The sequence below is a fragment of the Lissotriton vulgaris genome, chromosome 2_1 (genome assembly GCF_964263255.1).
Source record: "Lissotriton vulgaris chromosome 2_1, aLisVul1.2, whole genome shotgun sequence".
Classification (NCBI taxonomy): domain Eukaryota; kingdom Metazoa; phylum Chordata; class Amphibia; order Caudata; family Salamandridae; genus Lissotriton; species Lissotriton vulgaris.
The window spans coordinates 830,663,253-830,681,373 of record NC_141687.1 but is presented as its reverse complement, the minus strand read 5'-3'; the positions used below and the strand labels follow the sequence as shown (position 1 = coordinate 830,681,373).

General features: G+C 44.9%; 1 protein-coding gene across 1 annotated transcript in view; it reads right to left on the bottom strand.

Moving 5' to 3' along the window:
• Positions 1–18,121, bottom strand: part of PCNT (pericentrin) — a 1,129,672-nt gene that overhangs the window by 422,614 nt on the left and 688,937 nt on the right. Inside the window, exons 28-29 of the mRNA XM_086956243.1 lie at positions 12,553–12,723; positions 11,846–11,998 (exon numbers count right to left, since the gene is read on the bottom strand). Coding sequence (XP_086812369.1) covers positions 11,846–11,998; positions 12,553–12,723 — 324 coding nt within the window. The remainder of the gene's footprint in view (positions 1–11,845; positions 11,999–12,552; positions 12,724–18,121) is intronic.

Sequence of the window (18,121 nt, the reverse complement as noted above, 5' to 3'; positions counted from 1 at the left end):
ATCAAGGTGTCGGGGTCGAGGGATTGACTGGATTACTGTGAATGTGTATGGCCCCAATTATGATTCCCCCGAGTTTTTTACGATGCTTGCGCATACGACAAAAAGATACCAAAATGCACAGTTTTTATGGGGTGGAGATTGTAATCTGGTTAGGGACCCTGACCTGGACAGATCGGTGGACCCGGTAAGGAGGCCTGTTGCGGCTGCGAGAAGGTTGGAAAGAGTTATGACCTGTATGGACCTCAATGATGTGTGGAGAGTGCGCAATCACGGCAGCGGATGTTACACGCATTATTCAGCTGACCACAATTTTCATACCGGCATAGATTGGCTGGCCTCTACGTCACTGATGGATCAGGTCCGCAATTACATGGTACTGCCATGCACACTCTCGGATCACTCGCCACTACTGTTGATCCTGGCCACTCCCAAGAAATCATTACCACTGTTTACATGGCGCTTTCCCCCTTATTCACTGCTTGACCCCCTTTTCAAAGGAGAATTCGCAGATGCAATAGAAACATATTTTGAAACCAACATAGGATCGGTGGACAGCTTCCAGACCGTATGGGAAGCCTTTAAAGTATATATAAGAGGTATGACAACGTCCAAGCACTCTGGGGTACTTAGGGCTATTCCTAGACAGAAACTGAGAGACATGGAATCGCGACAGGTAGCTGAGGGGGGAGAGGAACTAGAAGAAGAGATAAAAGTACTGATAGGTGAGTATCATGAGGCTGCAGATAGCGACGTGAAACACATAGGCAAATGTGTCACGGTGCGCTCATACGGTGAAGGAGAAAGGCCAGGGTCGGTACTCGCACAGATACTGAAGGCGAAGCGTGGTAAAACGCTGATTACGGAGGCGAGATAAGCAGAGGGTGACATCTTAACGGAAGAAATAGACATAGCGCAGCAGTTTAGACAATTTTATTCAAACTTGTATAGTTCACATTTTGATGACATGGATGAGGAAATACTTGATTACTTAGAACATATTAAGCTGCCATTCCTCACCAACACACAGAGAATTCCTAATGCTCCCCATCGAAAAGGATGAAATCTTGGAGGCTCTGGCGGGCATGATATCTAAGAGTCCCCAGGGGGCAAATGGCCTCACAGTTAACTTTTATAAAGCCTTTATTGACTTATTGCTCCCACACCTGGCAGTGCAATTAGATGATCTATGCGTTACAGAAACTATACCGCAGTCAATGAGAGAAGCAATATTCGTTGCTATCCCCAAGCCAGGGAAACCCCCAGAGGAGGGCAGCTCTTACCGTCCCCTATCATTGATAAATGTGGACACCAAGATATTCGCAAAAATATTAAACTAGCCACCCTATCTTCACTTCTGGTGGCCCCAAAGCAAGCCGGATTCATCCCCAGTAGAAACCTCACATTTAACATCCGCACCGTGTTTGGAACCATGCAGCATGTGAAGTAAAACGTCAAGGCAGTAGCAGTCTTCCTAGACATGGAGAAGGCCTTTGACTCAGTTGATTGGGCTTTCATGCAGCAAGTGTTGACAAGGATGGGACCGGGGTCGGTATTCTTACAGTTGATTGGCACCTTGTATAATAAGACCATGACGCGGATTCACCTGGGCAATTTGGTAACAAATTCATTTGCCATCTCATGTGGGACCAGACAGGGCTGCCCACTGTCACCTATGTTATATGCCTTGGTGGTGGAAGCGCTGGCGTGTGCCCTCAGAGAATATCACTGTCAAGAGGGCATTGGGTTCCCGACGTATAGGATAGTGGTGTCAACCTATGCAGATGACTCTGCTGTATGTGCGAGACCCCGAGAGTAACCTGTCCTCAGAGAAGTCGTACACTTTGTGGCATTATCCGGATTGAGAGTAAATTGGGCGAAGTCCATAGTGTTTCCGCTCACCCCGGTCACGGCAGAATTTGAGCTGGAATTCCCATTACAATGGTCCAACGATTCTGTTAGATACCTAGGTATACGATGGCACACGGACTCGGAGATTGTGTTTAGGGAGACCTATGGCACTGCAACCGACAAACTGGAAGACGACGTGGAGTCCTGGACGCGGCTTCTGCTGAGACAGACGAATCTCCATCATGAAGATGGTGGTCTTGCCCAGGCTCCTGTTCACGAACATCCCAATAGTATTTCCGCGCACCTTCTTTCATAGACTCAATCAATCAATGATAAAACTGGCATGGACAGGCAAGCAGGCAAGGGTACAATGGCAGGTCCTCACGTTGCCATAAAGTTTGGGAGGTCTAGGAGCTCCTGACTGAGTTGTATTATCGGGTGGCACAGGGCGCCTAAACGCATGCATGGATACATGGAGAGCCGGACATCCCGGTCCTCCGTATGGAAAACCTATTTGCCGAACCATTCCCACTGCCGGCCATGAAATTTGAGTCCGTGGACCGTAGAACTGGGTATTGGATTCCATCAATTCAACCTGCCACGCTTGGCACTGCATATTGCAACAACAGGCGTGAGCATTGATATACTCTCCGGCTAGGCCAATAGAGTGGACCCTATGGTTAACCCCATGCAGGGACAGGGGAGTTACAAGCGCACTACGCAAATTAAATATCAAAGTGGCGGAGACTTATTTCAGGACGGGGTGGCGAAGACTTGGGAACAAGCGGTAGGAGCGGAAGTGTTAGGCCCATTTCTGCAGCGTTTTCAGTTCTACAGAGTGCGCAGAGATATGTTGGAACTGCTGGGGGAGGATTTATCAGAAACCGTCAGATGTGCAGGAACTAGCATAGGTCATCAAAACTAAAAACCCCTGCAAGATGGTCACCACCATATATATAAAATTGCTATGATACAGGGCGAATCAGTACACTGCTGACTGGCTGACATGGCAAAGAGACCTACAGTTAACAATAGATGAAGCAATGTGGCACTACTGCTGTACTAACACTAGGAGAATCTCACTACCTGGCAAGCACAGATTCATACACTTTAAGTACATCAACAGAGCCTACTACACACCAGAACGATTATGCAGGTATGGGCTCTGAGAAGAGGCGTCCTGCAAGAGGTGCCAGGCCCCGACAGCAGATTTCATGCATTTAGTGTGGCAATGCCCGGGAATATTTGCATGCTGGGAAGACATTCAGAGAATTGGGGAGAATAGTAGAAGTAGAGCTGACACAAGACCTAGCTGTTGCACTCTTGGGATACTCTAAAAACGTACCCAAGGCAATCAGCAGATTGGTGGATATGGGCCTACTCCTCGCTATACGGGGAGTAGCATTGTGCTGGATGAGGGGTTGAGTGCCAACAATCAAGCGATGGGTGCACGATATGCTGTATTGCTACACGCAATCGGAGAGTTATAGTGAATTACTCCCCCCCCTCAGAGTCGTCCAAAGAATTTTTGGGGACTATACACGACACACAGGCTTAATGGTACCGGGGAGGTGGGACTAGCAGATATGGCGAGGCAAAGCGAGGCCGACACACGAGCTAGCGAACACACATGCGGAAAGTAGAGTGTTGGCCAATGGGTTTTACACACTGTTCCCATGCAGGGGATCTACTCTCGCAGTAAGAGCAGCGGGAAGGGGTAGGAGGTCCGACTGGGCAGGAGACGGGGTAGACGAGATATGGGGCAAATACATAACGGCTGCTAACATTCTTGCTGTTGTTGGAGTGTGTTGAACAGTTATTGTCTGTAGTACGCAAGAGTCATTGGGGGTTTTCCTCATAGGATAACATTACCACACTACTGACAATACAAATATATTTACCTGTTTTCTTCATAACTGCTTTTATAAAAAGTACTTACCCAATAAAGAAGTTCTTGGTGTTAAAAATGATGATAAAATTAGGTGTTATTTTTCTATATTTGTGTGGATCTCCTTATTGAGTGTGTATCATTTATTGACTGTGACAAGATACCTCTTTTTAGTACATAATATAAAGTGAGAGCTTCCTACGCGCCCTATAAAAAAAGTTGGAAAATATGCAAATAATGTGTGCTCGGGATATTAAGATGCTTCTAGTAAGGCATACACTTGGTGCTCACTGTTTAATGCTTGAATGTGAGGGGATGTGGTTGGTGCTGGGATGGGCCAGGCGAGAGGGGAGAAGAGTAAAGAGCGAGCGAAAACATAAGCACTCATGTGGAGTGTTGAGCAATGGATGGACCCAAGTACTTAGTCCATGCTCTGGGGAAGGTCTAAACACAAGTACAGACATGCCATACGCAAATGTGAGGTGCACCGCAAGAGAAAGTTTCTGCAGTAAATTAGTCCATTCCATCCATATTGTATCCAAGAAGAGACAGGACACATGCATGCCAGAGAAAAATAGGGACAAAGGGAGACATACTATGACCTGAGCAAATAGGGAGCCTATGGGTGTGCTGAGCCCACAGATTAAACACGTCTCTTCGTGACAGTGCATGCGTTGTCAAGCAAACATCTAAAAAAAAAAAGTCTGCTGCCATGTTTTTTCTTAATTACACTTAACTGCAGTTTGATGTTTTCCATGCTGCAGGTGTGTCCAGAGCCAACAGAGATGGAGGGCTTGCCCACAAATTATGAAGTGGTAGTGTTCCTGACTGCTTTGTAAACTATGCAGCTGGCTTTGAAGATGTGTGGGCCAGCAAGCACAGCCAATGTAGGATGGGGTGATGCGAGCATATTTCTTAAATCTGTGAATGAGACATGCAGTGGTCAGTAGAATGCCCTTAAGGTGTGCTACTGTGGATAAAAGGGAACAGAAAAAGAGGAGGCAACACTGGAGTAGATGAATGGCATCTATACATGGCTCTGTGTTGTCATGTCAGAAAGTGAGAGGGAGGCACAACGGAAGCAGTTGGTGCCATTTCCTAGCACACAATCTAATGCAAATACTTTCGAAATCCTGTCTGAAGTCTGGGGAGATTCACAGGATGAAGAATTTGAAATTATAAGTATTCATCAGAAATACAGACATAATGCTTGTAGATGGACGTGTTACTCAAAGAAGTCATCAACAGATGAAAAGGTGTACTCAAGTTTCTTAGTGAACACTCTGAAAGAAGTGGATCTAGGAAATATAGCATAAAGGAGAAGATAACCCAAAGCATCAGAGGAAGGATTCTTTAGGCCATGACATGTGAAATTTTAAAACCTGGTTTATTAGTCATATGAAAGAGCAAGGAAGACCTTGAAGAGAAATACTAATGTTAAGGGTTCCCAGAGCGAACCTAAAAATGGACTCTACGTCCAGTGGTGCCCCATGTCATTCCCAAATAATCTCCTTCCACAAATGCTTCGATAACTGTTACTATGAAAAGTGCTGCCTATTTTGTAGGGACGCAGCTTTCGCAGCAAGATGTAAGCAGAAACATGTGTAAGCTAATTCTGACCGCTGCAAGTGGAGTAAACAACAGACTATATTTTGTATGGAAGCATCCAGAGGATTGATCTTGTTATTATTACAACAGATAACTATTTCCATTAGGCTGCATAACAAGCTCTTGTAGTCGGCCTTCTGGCCTCTTTGATAATGTTCATACAGTCTGGTGGAAGATTCAGATAACCAAACTATGACTTCAGGAGCCAGATAGCTAGGTTGAGTTCTTTGGGATCTGGTTGCCTGATTTCTCCATGGCTCTGTGTTAGGAGATAGGATGGGAGGTGTAGCTTTTGATGTGAAACTATTTTCAGTTCTAACAGTGCGGTGAATCAAGGTTGACGGGCCCTTGTGGGAGCTATCATCAGTGAGAGGGATGTTGGCCTGAGTTTCCAAACCACTGATGTAATGAGTGGGAGAGGCAGAAAAGCGTAGGCAAATATCCCCGACTAGTTCATCCGTAGTGCATTGCCAATGGAGAGCGGGTGTGGATACCTGGAGACAAAGCGTGGGCATTTAGCGTTTATGTGTGGCGAAAAATTCTATTTGAGGAAAACACCAATTTTGAAAGTACGGGAGGAGAACTTGAGGGTGTAGTTCCCACTCATGGATCTGCTGCCTCTGTCTGCTGAGAAGATAGGCAATCTGATTGTTTACCCCTGGAAGATGTTCTGCTAGGAGGTAAAGTGTGTGGCGTATGCACCATTTCCAAATGGCTTGAGCTAGGAGTGACAGTTGGAGTGTCCCCCACCCCCCTGTTTTTGTATATATAGTACATAGCTGTCATGTCGGTTCTGACTAGGGTAGATTTGTCTACAAACTGAATTTGAAAAGCTTTGAGCGCTAGAAACACTGCAAGCAGCTCTAGATGATTTATGTGGAGAGCCTTTTGCTTTTGACTCCACAAGCCTTGAATTGTGTAATTGTGGAGATGCGCTCCCCAAACAGTGAGCGACGCATCTGCTGTTAGCATGGTCTATGAAGGGTCATCCTTTTGATACGTTTTGTGGGTTCCAATACTGCAGAGAGTGATGAGTACAGCCGTCTACCAACACTAGAACAGATAAGAGACCCTGTGACTAGTTTGACTGACTCACTAAGCATTCCTGAAGGGGACGCATGTGAAGCTTTGCATGGGGAACAATCATGATGCAAGAGGCCATCATTCCCAGCAGTTGCATTTACACCGGAGCTGGAAGTGAGTGAGTGGGCTGAAACTGAGCAATTAGAGTCTGAATAATGCGAATTATGGCTGCACTGGGAAAAGCTAGAGCTCTTTGAGCATCTAAAGTGGCTCCTAGATAGGCTTGAGTGTTGCAAGGTTGGAGATGAGATTTTAACACATTGACTGTAAACCCCAGTTGGTGCAGTAACTACAGCGTTATGTGAGTGTGCTGGAGACACTTTAGGTACGTACTGGCTTTGATAAGTCAGTCGTCCAAGTATTGGGAGACAGAATGTGTTGTCTTCGCAGGTGAGCAGCTACTACTGCTAGACTTTTTGTAAATACTCTGAGAGCAGTGGCGAGTCCGAATGGAAGCACTCTGAACTGGTAATGGTGCCCGCTACCACAAATCTGAGATATTTGCAATGAGCGGGATTTATTGGAATGTGGAAGTATGCGTCTTTTAAGTCTAGAGTAGACAAATTCTCCTTGTTGTAGAAGTTGGAGCACTTGTTGAAGTGCCACCATGTGAAAATGATTTGATTGTATGTAATGATTTAACTCTGAGGTCTAAAATGTGTAGTTTTTCGGTTTTAGAAAGTACAGGGAGTATACGCCTGACCATTGATATTGTATCGGTACGGGCTCTATAGCTCCTTTTAAAAGGAGAGACTGAACCTCTTGTTTGAAGAGATGTAGATGGTCGGTGACATTTTGTGTGAATGTGAAGGAATGTTTAGAGGATTGTTGGTAAGCTCCAGGTAATAACCAGATCGGATAACTCCTAGCACCCATTTGTCTGTAGTTATTGATTGCCAGATGGGTAGGAATTGTGAAAGATGCCCCCGACAGGTGTTGAATGATTGGGGGAAAGTGTAGGCAAGTCACTGTTTGTTATTTGAGGAAGAGGTGCGTGTGCTGGAACCTCTACCTTTGCCGTTGTTACTCTAAAGAAACCTTTTGAAGAAGAAGAGGGCTGATTGTTGCCTTTGTACGGTGTAGAGGCAGTGTCTAGAGATATTCTTGGACCTCCCATGATAGAAGCTGTGCCGAAAGGAACCACGAGTAGAAGGGGACTGTAGGGCAACCACAGACACTGCCATGTCCCTTTCATATTTTCTAAAGACGTGTCTCCGACAGGACCAAAGAGATGCTGTTTGTCGAATGCTGTGTTGAGAAAGGAAGCCTGAACTTCATGTGTAAATCCCAAAATTATTAACCATGCCTGTCTGTTTAGTAACACACTGGTATTGACTGCTCTAGCCACATTGTCAGCTGCATTTAATACACACCTAATAGAAGAATTAGAGAAGAGATTTCCTCCTTGCACTAAGTCTTGACTGTTGAATTTATGCTCATCGGGTAAGAATTTGAGCAATTGTTCCATTTTGTCCCAATGCGCCCTATCGTATCTGGCTAAAAGGGCCTGTGTATTAGCAATATGCCATTAATTTGCAGATTGGGAAGCTACTCTTTTCCCAGAGGCATCTATGAGCTTATACTCTTTGTCTAGAGGTGGAGAAACCCATGATGTCTGTCAATTGGCCTGTTTACAGGCATTAGAATCTACCAAGGAGTCTCAGGGTAACTGGCCCTTTATGAAAACTGGATCGGATGGTGCAGGTTTATATTTTTGTCTATCCTGGGGTGAGAATGCGTGCACGAACAAGATCGTTAAATATGTCGTCCACACGTATTAACATACCCTTGAGCATAGGCAGTGTGTGGGTGGATCTTTGGGAACTACTAAGGGATTCAAAGAGGAAATCCTCCTCTAGGGATTCCTTAGGTAATTACACCCCATGGTATTTAGCAGTTCTACTTAGAAGCTCTATATAGTCTACATTGTCATCTGGTGGAGAAGGTTTAGTGGGATAAAGGTCAGGGTCATTATCTGTGGGAGAGTCTGTTATAATCCTTCCAGGGGTCTGCAAGTGAAGGATCACTGCCCCCATCCCCATCATCCTGATCATCAGGTGAGTAATTAGTAAATGCTGTGTTTCTGGGGAAGTAGGTGATGGAGGAGGAAAAGGGTTAGTACTAACAGGTTTCCTTTTTAAAGGAATATGATAAGTGTCCAACTCTGACCTGCGTTTAATTGGCAATTTGGTTGCAATATGTCCAGTTTTTGGCTGAATGTATAGTTCCTTTTGTTTCAGGTCCGGTTTTGCAGGCGGGACGTCAAAAAGAGGCTCCTTTGATGGTATTGGAGCATCTTTATTTTTCAGTTCCGAATATTTCAGTTCTGAAGACTGTTTCAGTGTCGAAGGAGTTGGGCCCGAGACTGGTTTCGGTTTCGACCCCGAAGGATTCAGTTCGGTGCCAGAGTATGGACGACTCAAACCCGAGCCGGAAGGCTTTAACGTGTGTTTCGGTGCCGAGCCAGAAGGCGGGCGATTGAAACATTTTCTCGGTGCTGACCATGGCCAGAAGGCAGAGGAGGGACTGGAGCCTTTTCCTTGGGCCAGGTAGGACTTTGGGGCAAGGGAGGCTTTGTGCTCAGAATACGCTGACCTTGCAGAATGTCTTCATCCATATCGGAGCCAGATTCGGAGATGGACATAGGATCCTGCTTTTCTTCCTCAGCCCTAGGTGCATCACCGGTCTCTTGTTTGTAATCTTCAACGAAGAGGTCTGGAATTGATCCTGTGTTTTGTCTCTGCATGTCGTGACATCGAGCCAGACAGTCGCGGAGTGTTTTCTTCAAACAGAAAGATTTACACGTGTTGCAGTCCTTTTCATTGTGCTCCAGAGAGAAGTACAAGTTGCACACTTTGTGCGAGTCAGTGCGCGGAAAGTTTGCGTGGCACAGTGGGCAGAATTTAAATGTAGTTCGTTACATCGACTGAGAGGTGGACCAACGCGGTAAGGCCTGACGGCCTTCCACGAGATTCCCGATCGAAAATAGCTTTGTATTTGATACGATACATGGAGTAAGGTGAAAACGTGATCGAAAACAATTCTGTCGAGGGTAAGAGTAAGTGGAAAGCGCACTGAGGGGAACCCGAGAAATCTGTTTCTAACCAGAGCGCAACAATTAACATACAAACCTGATGGCAGAAAAAAACTAACAATCTAATTGATGCCCATGCGCACTATTACTGAAAGGAAGAGTCACCTACCTAGTGATGGAAAGACTTCTTTGAAGAAAAACAACTTGCAAACATCCGGGCCAAACATTAGATGGCAGGAGTATGCAAAGCATGTGATCTCCAGCTCACATGCCTCAAACACTTTATTAGGTAATTTCTTTGCATGGCACTGTCCTGCCAGCTGCTGGTTTTGGGGTCCATTAATACAGGGGCAGAAATGAACCCTAGTTCAAAATTTACTTGGTTCAGTCCTTTTCTTCCAGCTAGACTCTGAAGATGCAGTGGGTCTGTTAAGGAACTCAAGGTTGGTGAACTAGTCAACTGTGAATTGCCATTTGTGGTGAAAGTGTTTCATGTCACTTCCACTTTGCTATTTTAGTCATCCAGGGCAGCACGGAATCTAAACGTATTCTAGGATGTCATACATGAATATTATCCGGAGATTTTTAAATACAAATACTTTCAAGAAATATGCAGCAACAGTTAATGGTGAGAAAATGCTACAACTTAAAATCTTACATCTGTGGAAATGTACGTAATTTTTTATGGATTGTGTGGAGCATAGGTTTAATTGGAATCCTTGTGTGGTGTAAAAGGATCATGAAGTATGACGTCTTAGGGTAATGTTCAGTAGAAGCATAAAAATGTATTTATAGAACAATGGCAGGCTGGCTTCTAACAGCAGTGATGTGTGCCAAGTCAGAACCTTTAAGAAAACAGTTTTGATAAACATTACTAAGGAGCACTGCTCCTCCTTTTAAACTAACCCATACGCTACCACTTCCTAAGCAATTGTACAGAGACCTAATCCTTTACCTTGATGCCCTCTATGCCCTCCCAGGATCTCGGTTATTACACCAAAACTCAATCTTCAGAAAGAAATCAAACACCTGATAAAACAATTCAAGGGTATCGGTCACAGAGATATGTTTACAACAATCTCTACAGAGTTTAAAACATCTAGTTTTAGGAGGAAACAAGTTCTCTATAACACTGGAAAAGGATCTCAAGAAGAACTTGTCAACTGATGAGAAAAAAAAAGTTATGAGTTATCTCCGGATATGCGTAAAGATGTGGAAAGGAAAGAACGGATGTCAGTGCTCTTGGGTGTTTTCTAACGTGGCTCAGGCAGTCACTTCTGGGGAAGAAAGTAGTTGCCACACAGCCGCAAGACCCTACCTACCTACCTGGGGGCAGGGGCTATGCTAAAAAAATTCCAGACCCAGTCTAGCCCTGGAGGTATTCTATGGGTAAGGAATCTGTGATTAGAAGTATCAATCAGAAGAAAGGAATACTTTCTGCATCTTTCTCTCTAGTTTTTCAGAGAGTTCCTAAAACTGGATATGTTCATTCAAAAAGTAAGCAGGCTTTCCTGCATTTTCCCTCCATGCTAAAGAAGAGGCTGACAGAGCAGGGGACTGCTACTGAACTTTGAGTCATTGGGCTCAAGTAAGGACAGATTTAAAACTGAGAAACACACCTTAGCCCACTCTTAAATGCTGCAAGTTCACACTCCAGGGGAAATGGTAGCCCACAGTACTGGAGTATCTCCATCCATTACTTTGGAATAGCCTATCCCTGGGAGCTCCATAAAGATAGTCGCAGCTAGCTCCACTATACTACCATCCTACAAAGCCCTAACATCACCCTAGCCAAAACCAGCAGGGATTTCATTAAACAAAGTTCTCTGTTAGACTTAGTTCCTCAATGGAGCAGCAGGAGTCACTTTTTATTATGCAATACTCTTCTTTAAGACAAGCCCCAAGGAAAGTACAAGGGATGTGCTCAGGAGTAGTGCAAGTATTTTTACCACTTAGGTCAAAATAGCATTTTAACGAAGTGCTTGCTGAACTTTTTACCCCAGAATTGGCAATGCTAATAGGGATGGCTTTCGCACAAACAATATTTGTGCATACAAAGCAAGGAAAGAGTATCTGTGACTGACTGTGCGAATATGCTTTGAAGCATTAAAGTCTGACCTATTGGCTTTGCCAATGCTTGCTCAAGGACGGTTTCGCTGATCATTCAATGTTCTTTCAAACACCGTATTGGAGTATTATTACTTAACTGTGTCACCTAATTAACCATAAGCCAATTTTACCTACAGGTCATTTTCTGAAAGTGAAACATGTCATAAGTACCTCTGATTGCAAGTGTATGGGCAGACTCATGGGAATGAAGCACAGAGGTAACTTAAGAGAATGGTTTCCTTCCTGATGACCTCACTATGTAGCAGGGAATTTACCTTTAGCAGAAGATTTTCTTCCTCCAGGCGCTGAATGCTGACATCGCTCTGCTTCTTTTGCACTTCGAGCTGCATTTGAAGTTGAAGAAACTCTTCAGTCTTATTCATCAACTCCTCCCTGAACTGCTCTAGTTGCTCTTCCAAACTTTCAACCTGTGAAATGTGGGAGAAAGAGAAGCTGGTTTGAAATAGTTTGAATTATTCCTTTTGTTTTCACTTCAAATGCACAAGATGGAAAGGTTAACAGCAACACTGTGGTCAGCTGTTTATGTTTGTACAAGAGCATACACTAGAAACATTTAATCATAAAATTCTCTTCCAAGGAACTTGGAGCTATAAAATTATCAAGTAAACTGCTTGTTCACTTGGCTCTTACATTTCACAACACTCCTAAATATGGAGGAGAGGGTCTGTGCGCAGTTCCTTCAAAACCTAAACCTGAGAGACTAAGCTATTCATGTGCCAAAATAATCCTATGTTAAGACTGAACTATTATCAGTTAAAATACACCAGGCATGTCATAGTAGGCCCACCAGTAGCTTGGGTAAGGTATAGAGCATACAGAATGGAAACACCAGTCAACTTCCATACTACTCCCTATCCAAACTAGGGTCTAAGACCAGATCTCAAACCACCCCTCTGCTTACCACATTATTTCAAATTCAGCTATCAATTTCCAGTCGCTGTCATCTCCTCATTCAATTTACCTCTTTCTCTCTAATCAATAAGGCCTCATGTTCAGCCTGTAACTGTTCCTTCAGCCCATGACTGGTGTCAGTCTCCACAGGGAAACGGTGTCGAGCTTCATCTAGTTTGGATTGAAGTGCAGATATTTGCATTGCATTGCTGTACTGCTGCTTTTGAAGAGACTCTTTATCCTGCAACACACAACAGAGAAACAATTTATAGGTACAAAGCCTTATTACCCAAATACCTCAGCAAGGTCAAACTAACATCTCCCCCCCCACCCCCAGTCAAAAGCATCACTAACTCTGGGATAAACCACCATGAGTAAGCAGGGGAAATGCCAGATGAACACTGCCTACATTGAGTGGATGGCTGGTTGGAAGTTATGAAGAGGGAGAGCCAAAATTAAAAGCACTGATCAGACATTTTTCTTTGCTTTGTTGTCCTGCTTTTCCTCCTTCAGAACTTTGAGTCAACAGATTTCAAATACCTTTAGTGGAGAAGAAACCTCCAGGACAGAACATTAGCTCCTGAGTGTGGAGGACAAGGCGGTCATATCGGGAGGTATGGAATCCCACTGGAAGTGGTGGGGAGAGATAGGCGGGTCAGTCAAGAGCAAATGCCCTAGCATTTTGATGATCCCCTTGACACCCAGAGACGGCAAATTATTCTAGCCCCAAGGCAGGGTGAAGGGCTGTGGGCAGACTGGGGATTCATTAATTTGCCTCAACCTCCCAAGCACCCACCCACCACACTCAGATCCACCTGCGTCAACAACCGCACACCTACTAGATACCAAAGGGAAAAAAGTAATGTCGTGGGAGGACCTGCCTTGGGCTACTCCATCACTCATGGTTGCTAGACAGTGTTCTGTACATCCCATCTGAGCACTGCCCCCCTCAACCCCTTCACCCCTCTGGGGAAGGATCCAGTGGTGGTTGTAGGTTAACCAGAATCAGCTATCCCTGGGGGCAGAAAGGTCAGTAGGGATTGGTATGTAAGGAAAAGAATGGGGTGTGAAATGCAATCCGGGCAGCTCTCATTTTAACATTAACCGCATCGCTGCGGCGGCTTTTCCCGCTGTGTGCGGCAATTTACAAAAAGCCGCGTTACATGACGAGCTCAGCTCGTCATCAGCACACAACCGCCATAGCTGATGACGAGCTGAGCTCGTCATCAGCAGCAAAGAGGTTAAGAAAGCTAGCTGTAGACAGTTAGGAAAATGGGGTCTGGGTTGTAGGAAGCTGGGTCTGTATATACTATACCAAAATGAGGTGTGCACAGAGTCCAGTGGAACCCCAAAAGGTAGGCAGAGGTAAAAGTAGATAGCACCTTACTCTCTATTTGTGTTAGTGTGGGCGAGCAGTAATGCTTTATCAGAGGGTAGTGGTAAGCATTTGTTGTACACACTCAGGCAGCAAATGATGTCACTCACTCTAAGACTGAACTCAGACCAATTTGTTTGTATCAAAACTATTATGTTATTTTATTTTCTAGACCCAAGCAAGCCTGGTACAGGTAAGCAATAAATACTTTACAGTAGTAATGCACTTTGTAAACAGTTCGAATTGTATATGCACTTTGATTTGAATACAACAGAGCTACTAGTAATGCAATGCTTTTGATTTACTGTACATATACTTTGTATTGGCTTTTTAGTAGAATATCATGTAAATTACTTTTCAGATTACTTTACTTACACAGGGCAGTATACCTGGATACTGCACTGGGACATTTCCTGTAAACAGGTAAGTAAAAGTGTTTTGGTTATTTAGTTACAGTTTTAAAGGGTTTCATAGATTTTCTAACTCCACACTTGGAAACTTTTCACAGAAAAGACAGTCAAGGTTATCCTATGAAGGAAAGGAAAAAGCTACTTACCAGTATGCATCTGATCTTGGCATGTAGGGCTGCAGATCCACACCCTACTGCATAGATTGCCATCTGGTGGTGGGCCTAGATGAATACACTTTGTTGTAGTCTAGGAAGAGTCTTTGTTTGGTAGATGACTCCATCCACCATGAATCAACTCCATCTTCAGATTGTTTTTCGCCATTCGGAAAATGATGGAGTTGTATGAGAACAGAAAAAGATGTCCATGTATAGTGTATATAATTAAGTTATTACTGGAACAGATATAGGTAGCCGAGGAGGCGGGTGGGCGTGTGTGTATCTGCAGCCCTACATGCCAAGAACAGATGCATACTGGTAAGTAGCGTTTTCTGTTCGAGGCATATGGGCTGCAGATCACACACTAGTGCATTGATTGCATAGCAGTTCTCTCCCTTAGTGGTGACCACCAGTATCTGTTGCAGTAGTTCGAAATAGTGTTTTGAGTACAGCCTGGCCCACACTAGCTTGTTGTTTTGCTTGCACATCTACACAGTAATGCTTTGTGAATATGTGCGGTGTAGAAATGTAGCTGCTTTGCAGATATTATCTACGGGAATATTTCCTAAAAATGCCATAGATGCCCTAGTTTATGGGTGGAATGAGCCCTAGGGGGAATGGATATAGTGCGTTTTGCCTTTTGGTAACAAATTTGAATGCATTTGACAATCCACCTTGCAGTTTTTGAAATGGGATTACCTTTATGTGGAGGAGAAAAGGACACAAACAACTGTTTTCTTTTACGAAATGGCTTTGTCCTATCAATATAGTAGAGTAAAGCTCTTTTGACATCTAATGTATGGAGAGCTCTTTCAGCAACTGTCTGTGGTTGAGAGAAGAATACTGGCAACTCAATAGACTGAGATGGAACTGTGAAATTACTTTTGGAAGCAATTTGGGGTTTGTCTTTAGAACCACTTTGTTGTGATGGAGTTGTAAGAATGGTTCCTGCATTGTTAATGCCTGGATCTATCTCACTCTTCTGAGTGATGTGATCGCAATTAAAAAGGCAACTTTCCATGAAAGGAAATGTAATTCATACTTATGCAAGGGTTTAAATGGAGGACCCATAAGTCTAATGAGAACAATGTTAAGATTCCATACAGGGGCTGGTGGTACCCTGGGAGAAATTATTCTTTTGAGTCCTTCCATGAATGCTTTAATGGCAGGTACTCTGAATAGTGACAGATGTTGTCTGCTTTGAAGATAAGTTGTTATAGCAGCAAGATGTAACCCGATTGAGGAGTATGCTAAACTACATCTTTGTAGATGGAGCAGGTAACATATGATGTTTTGATTGGAAACATCTGGTGGGTAAATATGGTTATTTGTGAAATACACAACAAACCTTTTCCACTTGGCTGCATAGCATGCCCTAGTGGTGGGACGCCTAGCTTATTTTATAACATTCATGCAATCAGGTGGCAGATTGAGATATCCGAATTCTAAGACCTCAGGAGCCAAATCACTAGGTTGAACTGCATTGGGAGAATGCATGATCTCTCCATGGTTCTGGGTTAGTAGGTGTGGAGAGAGTTTTCATTTTTGATGTGGTACTACTGAGAGCTCCAGTGGCATGGTGTACCACGGTTGTCTTGCCCACGTTGGTGCAATGAGAATCAATGTGAGGAAGTGTTGCTGTAGCTTTCACACCTCAAACGAAATCAGTGGGAGAGGCGGAAAAGCGTACGCAAATCTGTTTGACCAACTCATCTATATCGCATTGCCATTGGACAATGGGTGTGGATACCTGGCGGCGAAGCTTGGGCATTTGGAGTTAAGGTGTGTGGCGAACAGATCTATGTCTGGTTGGCCCCATTTGTGAAAGAAAATTTGAAGAACTGGAGTATGAAGTTCCCCCTCCTGTATCTGTTGTCTGACGACTTAACAGATCTGCAACTTGATTGTGAACTTCAGGTAGATGCTCTGCTAAGAAAAAGAGTTTTTGAGGAATGGCCAACCTCTATATGCTCTGCGCCAGCCGGGAGAGCTGTAAGGAGTGTGTACCTCGTTGTTTTTGGATGTAGTACATGACTCATTGTCTGTGCAGACTAATACAGCCTTTCCTGAAAGTTAATGTTGGAACGACTTTAGAGTTGAAAAAATGGCTAGCAATTCCAGATGGTTTATGTGAAGTAGCTTTTGTTGTGGTGTCTATGTGCCCTGTACTGTGTGCTCTGCTAAATGAGCTCCCCATCCTGTAAGTGATGCGTCTGTGGTTAGCACCACTTGTGGAACTGGCTCTATGAACGGTCAGCCTTTGGAAAGGTTTTTGGTGTTCCACCACTGCAGAGAGCGATGTGTTCGGTCGTCCACCACCACCAGGTCTGTCAATAATTGTTGAGCTTGGTTGCTTGCTAAGCACTCTTGCAGGGGGCGCATTTGGAGTCTTGCGTGTGGCACTATGAAGATGCAAGATGCCATCATTCCAATTAAATACATGAACACTCAAGCTGGTAGTGAGTGTTGCGGTTGAAATTTTTGTTTAAGAGCTTGCATGCTACTCACCTTTGAGGGTCTCAAGGCGCTGGGGAGGGAACGGTAGATCTGCTCCGGTCAGTCGGAAATCCAGGTCTTGAGAGCCAGTCTGAAGGTGTGCAGGGTTGGCGAGCGTCTTATTTCTACTGGGAGGGTGTTCCATGCTGTGGCTGCGGTGTAGGAGAAAGCTCTCCCTCCGGCTCTACTTCGGTGGATGCGGGGGACGTCTGCCAGGGCGAGGTCGGCTGAACTGAGGTTCCTTTTGGGTGCGTGGAAGCTCATTCGGTTGTTGAGTTATTTGGGTTCAATGTTGTTCAGGGATTTGTATGCGTGCATGAGTAGTTTGTAGGTGACCCTTCTCTCAACGGGGAGCCAGTGGAGTTCTCGCAAGTGTGGAGTCAGGTGTTCGTGGCGTGGTATCCCTAGTATGAGCCTTGCGGCCGCGTTTTGGATCATTTGGAGTTTGCGTAGTAGGGATTTGTTGATTCCGGCGTAGAGTGAGTTGCCGTAGTCAAGCCTGCTGGAGATGAATGCGTGGGTGACGGTCTTTCTGCAGTCTGGGGGGATCCATTTGAAGGTCTTGCGTAGGATCCAGAGGTAGTGGACACTGGTGGAGGAGATATCGTTGATCTGGCGGTTCATGGAGAGGGAGGAGTCTAGGATCATGCGGAGGTTCCAAGCGTGGTCCGTCGGGGTGGGTGGGGGACCGAGGGCGGGGGGCCACCAGGAGTCGTTCTAGGCGGAGAGGCGGGGTCCAAAGATGAGAACCTCGGTCTTTTGGGAGTTGAGTTTGAGGCAACTGTCCTTCATCCAGGTGTCCACGTCTCTCATTCCTTCTTGGAAGCGGAGTCTGGTGTCTTTTGGGTTGCTGGTGAGGGATAGGGTCGGGATCAGAGAAGATCCATATCGGACTCCGCAGAGGATGTCAGTGGGTACGGAGAGGAAGGGGGGGGAGCCTGACCCTCTGTGTTCTGTTGAAGAGGAATGATTGGATCCAGTTGTGGGCATCTCCATGAATTCCAGCGTTGTGGAGCCTGGTGGTTAGTGTGCGGTGATACAGTGTCGTGTGGGTGAAAGCATCCGTTGTTGTGGTAAAGGGTCATGATCTTCTGGTGGAAGTAGGTGCTGAGCTTATTGCAGAGACCTTGGGAGGGTGTGACATCAGTGGCTTTGCATGAGTGTTTGGTGAGATGCCTAATGACGTTGAAGAGTTTGCTAGTG